The sequence below is a fragment of the Gasterosteus aculeatus genome, chromosome 7 (assembly GCF_964276395.1).
Source record: "Gasterosteus aculeatus chromosome 7, fGasAcu3.hap1.1, whole genome shotgun sequence".
Taxonomy (NCBI): domain Eukaryota; kingdom Metazoa; phylum Chordata; class Actinopteri; order Perciformes; family Gasterosteidae; genus Gasterosteus; species Gasterosteus aculeatus.
Genome location: NC_135694.1, coordinates 28,649,109 through 28,661,105, shown reverse-complemented (window position 1 = coordinate 28,661,105; position 11,997 = coordinate 28,649,109). Strand labels below are relative to the sequence as shown.

The following is an 11,997-nucleotide window of genomic DNA, read 5'->3' as shown; positions in this document are numbered from 1 at the left end:
TGCACCTTCATTTGTAGTGCAGTGTATTGAATCCGGGATTTCCAAGGATTGGAGGAGTTTCAGGAAGGAACAGAGACTCAAAACGACTACATGAGAGTAAATGTTGTAAGTGGCTCAACTCCTCGGGTACATTACTGTGATGGATTCTTGCACAAGCTACATATCATACAGCAATGTGGTGAGACTCACAACGACAGTCGTGTCGTTATGATGAACCTTATTTTGTGTGGCAGTGTTTCTTGTTCGACGTGACGCCACTAACCAGCCTCAATAGAACGATATCTTCCACCAGGAAACTTTTTTTTTTTAATGATTAATTTATAATCATTATCATTTTTCAAAAACAAACGGGAGTAAATACGTAATTGAGAAGGCAGTTTTGTCGTATTGGAACAGAATTTTTATGACACAAGGGTGCTTTGAAACAAACCCCAAAACCACAATCCCAATGTGGAGAGACTGAATGCTGTCTTCATGCACGACTATGATATATTAAAGCTATAACATTGTTAATGTGATGCAATCGGAGCTGCACCAACAGAAATTCCAACTTAATGTGTTAACATGGCAAAAAAGTATTGAATCTTGGATTCGAGTGTTCACACAGCGAGCAGCGGCGTCGTGTGACTCCAAACCGTGTAGCTTTTATTAGCGCCGTCGAATGATGTTGTATTCTACAGGAATAGTTGCAGACACTCTTGGCAACTCGTTTGGAATGACACCACCTAGACCTCCACCTCAATCTACCCATAGCTGATGTAAGGGCTCATTAAGCGAGCTGCTTGCTGTGTGAACACATGATGATGACAAACAATGCCATGAATAGACCCTTATTGCCATGTTAAGAAGCCAGGACATTAAATGTAACCCCTGGATTACCACCCTGGAGCACAACATGTGGATTAAGTTAATTTACTAACAGTTAATTACTTTTGGCATTCCCAGCCAGTGCTCCCCAGCTGGCACAGCAAAACAGATCCCCATTCAGTTTTGGAAGGTGATACATGAAGCCCGATAGAGAGGATAAAATAATGAGTCGTAGCACGTACACACATGCAAAAATATTACCAATTGTTTACACACTCAAGCTGCTGCATGGACGAAAAATATAGTTTTAGAAGGTGATGGAATTGGAAAGACTGGACTGTCCTTCACAGCAACTCAGTTTGAACACATATACTTCCATTTTGACCAAACTGACGAGTGTCACAGAATAATATCCACCAAGATACTCCATTGCAATTCTGTTAAGTTGTAAAAAATATTTCTTAGTAAGGATTAGTGTACAATACAACTGTGATTCCATTGGCTTGATTTACATTGGATAGTGTGTCTATGGATGTGTTGTGCAGCTTACGTGTCCCTAAAACCAATTTGAATGTGTTTTCAGAGGCCCTTTCTCTTTTCGGGAAAGTTATGTACAATACAGCAGCGTTTGTCGCCTGCTAGATGGGCAATATTAGTAGCAAATATTCTTTTCAACAGCCTTTTATTATCGAGGCATTTTGACTGCCAAAACCAATTTTAAAACAATTTACATTTTCTTACATTCCCATTTGTAAGAAAAATATTCTAAAGTGAGAGCAGATGGAATTGAATTGAATCACGTCATTACAACTCAATAAAAGCTAGTGGGAAAACAGAGCTTCCATCCAGACTAATAGAAGAAAAGAAATACTGAACAGAGAAAGAAATCAAAATAATGAAATAGCAGAAGAAAAATAATGTACTTCTTTTTCTTTACTAAGAAAGGTATTTTTTAAGAGGCAGTAGTACGTCTGCTTTGAAGAGAACATGAATTTAAAATTTGAATTGCCTCAATAAAGTAATTTGATATGATCCCTTGCTGCCTTCTTTTTGAATATGTTTTGGATGTTTAGGACTGAGGGGGTGCGTGGGGGGGGGGTGGGGGGGGCAGGGACAGCAAACACAGTACATTAAACCTGTTTCTCATTTATGTCCTTTGTACAATGATATGTAAAGCATTCCATGCATTTTCGGAGCTGTCAAAACTTTAGGGGGAAGCAAAGGAGAGGGAAGTAATGGCTTGAGACAAATCACAGTATACTGGAAAGAGTTTTTGTTATGCAGCAGAGGAAGCGTGTGTGCAGACACATTTAGGGGAAATGAATAAAGAGGCTCCGTAATTTTACCCTCAAACAAAAAAAGCCAACAGCACATCGATGATGTCGAGTGGGAAAGATGAAACGGGGGGAGGAGAGAGGAGGGGGGGGGGGGCAACAAAGTTATGCAAATGAGGATCAACACAAATCCAAAGTACGGATAGAACAAGGCACAGAATTTTCTGCAAATGGTTGAACTAAATGAAATTCGTACCAGCAGTTGGGGAGGTGTGGAAATGGTGAAGCTCTCTACCGTGATTTCTGGCAACGGCGTTGCGCAGCTTTCCCACCCGCGACCCCGTCCCCGTCCCCGTCCCACTTTACCGAAAACCCTCCCATTTTTTGTCCTTTTTTTTTATTTTTTATTTTTAATTTTTTTTCCACGCACAAAACATTCCATCTACATCTGCAGACTAGACTAAACAACGGCTTTTTCTTTAAAACCTCTCTCTTCTACTTAAACCCTAAACCCTCCACTCCGACTAAAAGTGATGCTGAACCAACTAAAATCCCTTCCACCCTCCCTCCCCCCCTCCCCCCAACACACACACACACACTCCCCCCTCCCGCCCCCGGCCCCCAAAGACAGCTCGTTGTCCCAAAGGGGACCCTAGAGTGAGGGGGGTCCTGTTTGGATTAGATGTAGTACTCTTTCTTTTCGTCCGAGTTGGTGTGGCCCCCCTCCGCGTTGATGATGGCCGTGTCGGCGTCCGCGGCGTCGTCCGCTCCTTTGGCTTCGTGCGTGAAGTAGGTACCTGAGGTGGAGGGGATGGAGGACAGAGTCACGGGCCGGGTAATAGGCCTGCTGCGTGGATGATACAAAAGATTAAAATGTGCCTCTACGTCCCTCAGCACCTAATTATGTAAATCCTTCTTGGTGCGGCCATTTACACAAACGCAACACCGGCAGGCTGTAATATTCAGATTATACATCATTTCCCCTCCTTTTCATTCCAATTGGCACATGAAAATCAGGGTTTCTGAAAAGGATCTTGAGTGTGTGGAAGAGCGCGGCTCACACCTTCAAATTAACCTTGTCAAGTTCAGAGGAGGGAAGAGGAGGAACTAGAAAGCCCCTTAAAAGTGAATTCACAAGATTTATTCACATCCTATCGCAGTGGAGGTTTATTATGAAGGCAACATTCCAGATCGAATGAAAATGGGCTCTTCAAATGAGGGGAAAAAAACTCAGCTTGAATAGATGGAAACAAGGTTGAGCTGTATCGCAAGGATGGTTACCTGGAATGTGTTGAGATTGTAATTTAAAGCCAAATCCTATTTATTTCTTCAATTCGGTGTTTGATTGAATTTGATGCGTTCAGCACAAAAGAAGGATCCCTGTTGACTTTGCAATGCGATTGTTTTCATGCTGAGGGACAATTAGTGTCCTTCGACCCGAAACCATTCAAAAGTTCAATTGTGTGACTATTTCTAGAGAATTTAAATATAACATTCGTATTAGTATATAAGACACAGATGCTTTTGTTTACCGTATTCTGTGAACGTTTAGATTTAGAGTTAGCTGCCTCTATAATTACATTTTTCAGTATTTCTTTTCTCTTTTATTCCTTGTTGGTTTTATATCAGTCCCTTTAATGCGTGTGAAGAGGGACTGTTTGCACGTTAGTGATGTGTCTTCCTGCCTTTGAACAATTTATTTTCCGAACTCAGTTTGTACATCGTGTGCCCTGTTTTTCTAAATACAGAGGAAGAGATGTATCTGCCAAGATACTGTAACAGCATCTTCATAACCCTCCCACCTCGACCTGTGACGGCATTTGATTGGCTGACCAGTTTGCTGCCGCGTCTCCATGGCGATTTTGATGACACTGAGTCCGGCGCACGACCTACTGTCCCCGTGCCGCTTTTGGTTTATCAAGCCGTATTGGCTTCAGGCCACCGACCTTTGTGTCTTGCGAAGTAGCGCCCCAGGACGATGAGTAGACAGAGCATGGCGAAGACGACCACGGCCACCACTCCTCCGATCACGGCGTGGTCCACCGTTCTGGGCGCTCCTTCTCCAGCCCGCGAATCTGAAAGCGAAGGCCAAATACAATCGATTCAAACATATTTTGCCACTAGGAGCTGAAATGAAAGTGTGGCGTGTTTGTTCATGTTTCAGTTTCACTTGCTTGTTGAAAAGGGCCGCTGTGAAAAATCTCTAAGTATAGCGTGCACTTAAACTCCAAACTTTCTCTGAACTCAGGGCACGCCGGCTGCCGTCTAGCAGCAGGTAATACACAAAGTAAGTTTGAGTACCTCGTTGAAACCCACTTCGAACAGCCCTTCAAACGCAGGCGCCCCGGAGCAGCAGCGCGCTGCACCGATGAACGGAATGAAGCAGCTCCGATGTGGCCGAGAACTTAAAATATGTCGGTTCTCAATGACTGCTCATCCTGCAGAGTGCATGATCTCTGTACACAGACATATTCCAATGGACCCCACCATAACTCAAATGCACGTGTGCTCCAATGGACACACCAAAACCTTCATTTGCCAAAGCTTAAACACGTGGCTCCGCGGACTGAACCGGCTGGCTGGTGTTCGTTGAGTTCTTGACTTTATCCATTCATTTGTGATTCCATTAAAGGAATACAAGGTATTAAATGGAATCACGTCTTCTTTCTGTATCTTTTGTTGCCAATGAGAAGTCACAATCCTGGGACCGGTTTCTCTCCGACTTATCAAGCCGACATTTTAATAACCACTCTACGAAATTGCCACGATGATAACGGTTTGGTTTTGCCATCAGGAGTTGATTAAACTGAGCGGGACAGGAGTGACGATGTCCTTGCGGGGAGGGGGGGGGGGGGGTGGATCACTCGGGGACAGGTTTACTAAGAAAAAGGCGTTGCGTAAATGTGCGCTGCAATTTTCATCGGGCTTTCTGCAGCAATCTGTGTGTATTCAGCGGCTGATTTACTAAGGCAGCAGCAGCTCATTACGCAGTGGGCTCCTGGTGCTGCCCTCCAGACACACTCTGAAGGAGAGCTCATTACTATAACTCAGAATAAAGTTAGGATTTCATAATCTCACACTGTTAAGCCTAATGTCTTCATATCTGTTTCTAATGATCAGTTATTAGGGGACGGCCAGGCGCTCGCATCTATAAGGCGCGTTTCGCTCGCACAAAGGTAGAGCTGTGGTCGCCGTTGATCCGGCCGCACCGGAGAGAAATCCGCATAAAGCCGGAAATCGAAGCGCATGAGCCGTTTTAAAAGCTGCGACTTCCACCACACGATTCCCCACAGTGCAGTGACAGACATTTGGGACGTAATCTGTGACACGGGCAAAGGTTTGAATGGCTGCCCGTCTCCACGGCGACCCGAGCAGCGCTGTGGACACCCGCAGGTGTAGCCGACGGGACGGATTACTCGTCGCGGCTCAGGTGAACGCCATCCGAGCAGCACCTCCTCTTCCCCCCAGCGAGATCAACCTCTGTTAAAACCTCTCGTCTTGTACCTGAGAGGAATCTCTAAGGCAAACGTGTACACAACACACACACACACACACAAAGTAGCCACTAAATAGAAATGTTGGATGATGTTTTTAAGGCTTAAGTTAAACCGGACAACAACGCGCCCCTGGAACTCTTGGCAGTAATGCTGTGTGAAAGCGATTGATCAAGTGTGGAGATCCATGACAACCCAAAGTTAATATCCGCTAGCGGATGTGATTCGCCCTTCTCAGCACAAAGGAAGAGCACATTTTTTCCATCGCTGGCCGACGTGTTGCAGCAAAATGGATGGGAGGGGCGGGGGTGAAGGTGCAGGTGGTGGAGAGAGGATAACTTACTCGGCTTCAAGTGTTGCATCGAGATGTGACCCGGAATTAATTCGCCGCCCGCCCAGCACTCTATCTTATCTAATACAATGTGTACATTGCTAATGCATTTTTGTGCTTTCAGCTTATTAAGGGACCATTACACCGAACCCTTAACCTTCACTTCCCAGATAATGTCTTTTTTAAAAGACAAGAAAACAGGGATTGCCAGAAAAAGTACAAAAAAACCGAACGCCAGCCAGCTCTTAGCAATCCGATCACGTGGAGGAAACCATCAGCCCCCACAATCCATTAGCTACTCACTAAAAACCCCAACACACGCTTCTCCAGCCTCGTTCGACACTCAAGGGATTTGCTGTGAGCTCCAGAAAAAAAAAAAAAGAAGCATCGGGCCACAATTTATTAACGAATAACAGAAACAGAGAGGGAGAAACATCATGGATAACATCAGCTACCACCCACCTCTACAACCTGCAGGAATAAAAGAGGGAGGTGGGGGAGGCAGATCAGCGCCACCTGTCAAACCCAACAAAACATTACCTGAGGGATCTAATAGGTTATTTTGACTTCAGATTTTCCTTTTTTTAGTGCTGGGCAGATTCAATTAAACTGAGCAGGAATCCCTCTGACATCCAATTCGCCCTTGTCAGGCCGCTAAAGCTGTGCTTTAACACACTTTCCTATTACGATGTCAATGTGGACCCTTGCTTTTGGGGAGGCGGGGGTGTGCGTTGCGGTCAGAGTGGTGGGGGCGGCGTGGACGGTTGCGGTAAACGATTCTTGGGTTGTCTGTATGATACGTTCCTGGCTGAGATTCACATACGGGCGAGGGGGGAGGAGAACATTAAAGGGTCCATAACAAGTCCACGTACAAGTCTATATCCTTTATTCCCTTCCCTTTAGAGCCCGGCCTGTAAGGTAGCTGCTGCCCTGTTGGTGGTGCCAGAGGGATGGATGTGGGGTCAGTAAAACCTCCTCTTACTCTGAAAGAGCTCGAGAGTACACGTCCTCTTACTCTGAAGGAGCCTGAGAGTATATTCAACACGGGGAAAACTTCCCCCCCCTCGCAGGTTGCTTTAAGGTTGGAGGTCCTCGGAGCGCCCCCAGGACCTCACCCGGGGCTCCTGTCATTCTTTGTTTAACGTATCCTTGATTCCTTTCCTCTCCTGCTCGTGCAGCGTGCCTTTTAGCTGCTGGTAGAGCGCTGCACCGAGGCGGAGTTCTAACTCAAGCGGCCCGGGTTTGTACCCCCCCCCCCGTCTCTCTTTTGCCTTTCCGGTCCCTCTCCGAGCTATCGCGGAATGCCAAAAGATATCTTAAACAAAGAGTAACTGCTCCAGTCTGCTTCTCCAGCTCTTTCAGCTATTGAAGCCGTGTGACGCTTACGCTGAGAGAAATATTCAAAGCCAATACATATTTTTTTCACAACCATTCCATCAAAAAGAAATATTGTACACGTCGTACACATCATTTCAAACCCATTCCACCAGAATTTGGCCTGACATATTTGTTATCTCTGGGATCTCAGCTGGAATTCAAAGTTAAGTTCGGTGTGTTTGAAGAGGTTGGTTTTCCAAATACTTGGCAAGGTGTCTTCTTCTTAAAGAGGAGAGACAGCAGGAGGGAGAGAGACAAAAATATGGTACGATTTACAGGCATCCTCTTTGGGGATTGTGAATATAAATCATTTCACGGCTGCGTGGAGGTCAGTAAAGGACTGTCAGACCAAACGATCGATCATCACTGAAGCCGCAGAAGTAGTGAATGGAAATTGCAATTTAAAGAATAATTCACGGTTCAATACCAGTCGGATAATAATAACTTCTGCACTTAAATGCTGTGATCGGAGAATTTCTCACTTGGTTGGTTATCATCTGTGATGATAATCTAAAAAGAAACATTTATACATGAGTTGTGATAAACCGAAATGATCCTTTAGCTTCACTGTCAGGTCCTATTTGTAATGATGTTTGTTTAGTCCATTTGCAACAGTCTTACTGTTTGTTAATATGCTGGGTGAGGGTCTGAGCCCAGTTTCATAGCATTCAGCACGCACACACAAGTGAGCACAAAGCTCAACATGCTCGCTGGATCCAGACCTCTGCAGGTATTTTATGCTGCAGCAACGATACGCCTGACGGAGTTACAGGGAAGTTGAGAAGAAAGATGGTCTTCCTGCTGAATATATGCTCGTTATCCCGTTCGGAAAACTGCCCACCGTATCCGCACCTCAACTGCATGTAGTCACCTTACGTCTTATTACAAAGTATTCTAACAATAAAGTTGTACAAGAGCGCACAGCACTGTACAAGATTATAATTTTTTTCAACAACGACATCATGGTTGCTTTGGGTGGGAACTGCGAACTCTGAGCTTTCCAATGCACCTGAACACATCTCGTTTCAAGAACCCATTAGCACATATGAGACATTCAGTGGCTCATTATCCATGGCCAAAATAATAGCCTTTAAAATATATGTATTTAACATTTTAATTTTAATTTAATTTGTATTTACTCGTTACTGGTTATATAAATAATGCTAGCGGACCTTTCAAAGGACACCAGGAATATGCATACAAGCTTTTTGGTGAGGCGGTCGTAGTCTTTGCTACACTGTTTTAGGCTTCCACCCCCCCCTTGGAACTATGGCTCAACATTAAAAGTTTTTGATGGAATGACAAAGCCAAAGACATCTGTCATAATCAAACAAACCAACCAAAAAAGAAAGGGGGTTGTCTGGGCTCCATATTTTGAAAGAACCCTGTTTGTAAACCGCAAGAAGTGCCCGGGTGACAGCTGCAGAGCCTGTGCTGTCAGTCTGTGGGGGCACTCAGTCCCAGACGTCCCATATGAAGCAATTTGCATGTCATATCAGCGCGTATCAATTATGAGCAATTACTGTCACCTCTTGAAATACAGTTTGTGGTATTATCTCACAAGAGTCAAAATTGCATGGGTCATTGTTTTAACAATCAAAGAAGTGCACTCTCCAGGCAATTTGAGTTATTGCCTTTCCTTGAGGGTCTCTTCTGTCGAGCGTTCGATTAAGTGCCGTGACGCGTGTGTGGAGATGAAAAACATCCGATATCCCAAAAAACGGTCGGGGACATTTATATATATTACAAAGAACCACGCGGCTGTCTGAGTACCATGACTCGTTTTAAAGCTGTTCCTCCAGCTTCTTGTCCCAGAGAGTCAAATCCAGAAGAAGGTCCCCGAATTGTGGATTATCTTGCTGAACAAAATATGGAAGTTTCATCTTTTTTTTTTTTGCTTTCGGTCCTGAAAACCATATGAAGGGCCTTCAAAATAAAACTCTGAGTTAATTTCCCGCCGGGACTAAAACATGATTATTCATGCGTCCACGGGGCTCAACAGTCAATCGAGAGCGGTCATTTTTGCGGGCGGGAGGCTCAACCTTAAGAAGGAGTATCTCATTTTCACGAGGCATGTTGACGGAGGCCTGATTTGAGGCAGAGGAGATCTCCTAATTGGATCTCCTAATCTGCTAATTAAGCATTGGTGATTTGACTGGTGTGCCTGTGCTGCCCGCCGGACAGAAGGGCAATCAGGAACACGGCGGGCCGATGCGTGTGCGGTGTCATAGGAGCACACGCGCCTGTCAAGATCCACTTCCATTGCCCACAACACTCACCGGTTAAAGAGTGAATGTAATTAAAGTCCCAATGAACCTTTCCATTGGACCTCTGCTCTGCGCCGCATACACAGAGTGACTTGGCCTTGGATTTATTGAGCCTTCTTTGTGTGTGTCAAGAAGAAGCGTTGCACGATAAAAAGGCAAAAAACCAAGTCGCTAAAGGGTCAGATGAAGTTGAAATGAGTAAAACCAACGTGATTAAGTTTTTACTTAAAAAACACTGATATAAATTCGGAGGGCTTTGGCGGGGCGAGAGTACTAAAGTGTCACCAAAGGTTCCTGGTGGCAACCAACATCTCGTCCATGTGAGAGGCCAGATGATCATTGGGGTCACTCCATGTGTAGCCTTCTGATCGTGGCGCGGGGGTGTGGCGCGTGGTAGAGCGGCACGTCCTTCTGTCAAAGGGCCGGCGGTTTGATCCCCGTCCGCGGCGGCGCGACCTCGGGAAAGGCGCTTAACCACAAATCGGTTGCTGCAGCGCCGCCGACGGGTGTGATGATCAGCGGCCACTATCGGCGTGAATTGGTGAAGCTTGAGTGGTCAGAAGCAACACAAGAAGTCCATCTGCCGCCGTAGCCTTTCATTACAGTTGTAGAGGAGCGTAAATAATGGAATATAATTCAGTCGGACTGCCTTTTGGAACATGCTTTTCTACGCTTACGCAGGTTAGACAAAGCAAGTAGGACAGTGGCACGTCATTTCAATATAAATTCATTTCAGTTTTCATTCTATAATTATTTCTTCTTTTGCAGCAAAATGACAGTTGTAATTAACGGTTACACCGAGGAATCGACTTCAGAATATGAGAAGTAGTATTCAGAAGTAGTATTCAGTATTCAATACAAGTATTCAGTGTTCATTTTCACTTGTGGTTTTGCATTGAACATAAAAAGCTCAAAAACTTCAGTTTTAATGTAATATCTGGAGCTGTGTGCATGCATTTAATTATTTTTTGGCCGCAAACAATACAGTTCTTGCGGCTCTTAACCAATAGAGAATCATCTCTTAAGAAACCTTGCACCTTGTTTTTTTTTTCTTCTTCTTTTTTTTTTATCCTGATGGAGCTATTCATCATTTATCTAATCACGTTCGGTATTCATCCAAAATGTAATATAATTATGGCCTATAACTGTTCCGGGCCCCGGCGAGCTCAATAAACACCTTCTGATGATGGCTTTTAGTGGTCTCCGGAGTGACTTATCCCAACACATTGAGGACTCTCTGCGGCTCCCGAGGCCAAATGAGTTTGCAGCTTGTTCCAGAGATGCACATCAGTCCCGTTAATGGGGGCACTGTGGCAAAATAAATAAATAAATAAAAAGAACCCCCAGTGGAGTTTTTCTCCATCCACCAGACGGCCCTTTTCTTCTCTCAAAGCGTGATTATCAAACCCCTCCGACGCTCTCCTCCCCATCCCGCTGCCACCGAGCTGCCTCCAGCTTCGCTCGTTTCATCCGCGGAAAGAAACTCCCCGGGATTGGTGCCCGTGGGTGCGTGAGGCGGCCTGCGTGATTTCCTTTCCTTTTTGCCGTCCTTTTTGCCCTTACACCTGACATCTGAGGATTCCCCCGTGTTATAAAATGCGACTTTAACAGAGAAAAGGTCAAAATGACCGACTGATAATTGGCCGTGTATCTGTAATAAAAGAAACCACTCGCTCGTGAAATCGTTAAACTGTGTTTGAGAGATACAAAGAAAACAATCTCGCCAAGGTCAAAGTGACAGAAATGGACGGCATTGATTAAATTGACTCTCCGAGTCAAGTCCTGTCCCTCCTCCCACGCTCTTGGTCTGGTGATAACAATAACAGAGAGTTGTGTGTGTGCCGGTGTTGTGAGACAGAATGGTATCAGTGAAATTACATCGGGGGCTTTGTGTAGATCTGTGTACTCAGCGGAGACATCTGACGGAACTGTGCCAAAGAAACCAGGGGCCAATCCCGGAAAAAAAAAAAGAGCCCGAGACAATGGCTTCATTTCCATACGCGCCGTAAACAGGCGGTGGCTCATTCTCCGGTCAAGGTCGCTCACAGAGGTGATCCGTCCACACCGACGTTTCATATCTCACCCCTCAGGCTCAATAAATCCACAAATAAAAGAATGCGTCTCCGGGTGTGTTGCTTTCAGGTTGAAAACGGTTCATTTTTAAACCCCATTCAAACCTGTTTTAGCTTCGAGTTGCAACAAACTTTAAACAAGCTGCAACTTTCCCTTTTGCACCACAATGTAAAGTGTAGGTACTAACTTGAGTGGCGGTAATGATCCTTCGTTCATGGTTTTGCGACACCAAACAAATAACTGCACATGATTTCTAATAGCGTGATGTTGGTCATTATGTAAAGATGGAGGCCCAGGGGGATATTTTCTTTTCTTATTCCTTGTATGAGGCTCTTGTCATTCCCGTCTTTGAGGAGCAGTGTTGTGGCACCGGT

General features: G+C 45.0%; 1 protein-coding gene across 8 annotated transcripts in view; it reads right to left on the bottom strand.

Moving 5' to 3' along the window:
- Positions 1 to 2,461: 2,461 nt before the first annotated feature.
- The window catches only part of cadm1a (cell adhesion molecule 1a), a 253,887-nt gene continuing 244,351 nt past the window's right edge, over positions 2,462 to 11,997 (bottom strand). For all 8 annotated transcript variants that reach the window (XM_040182724.2, XM_078106837.1, XM_078106838.1 and 5 more), the window contains 2 exons: positions 4,028 to 4,156; positions 2,462 to 2,878 (listed from right to left, as the gene is read on the bottom strand). In XM_040182724.2, the coding sequence (XP_040038658.1) occupies positions 2,760 to 2,878; positions 4,028 to 4,156 (248 nt within the window). In that variant the 3' untranslated portion in view covers positions 2,462 to 2,759. The remainder of the gene's footprint in view (positions 2,879 to 4,027; positions 4,157 to 11,997) is intronic.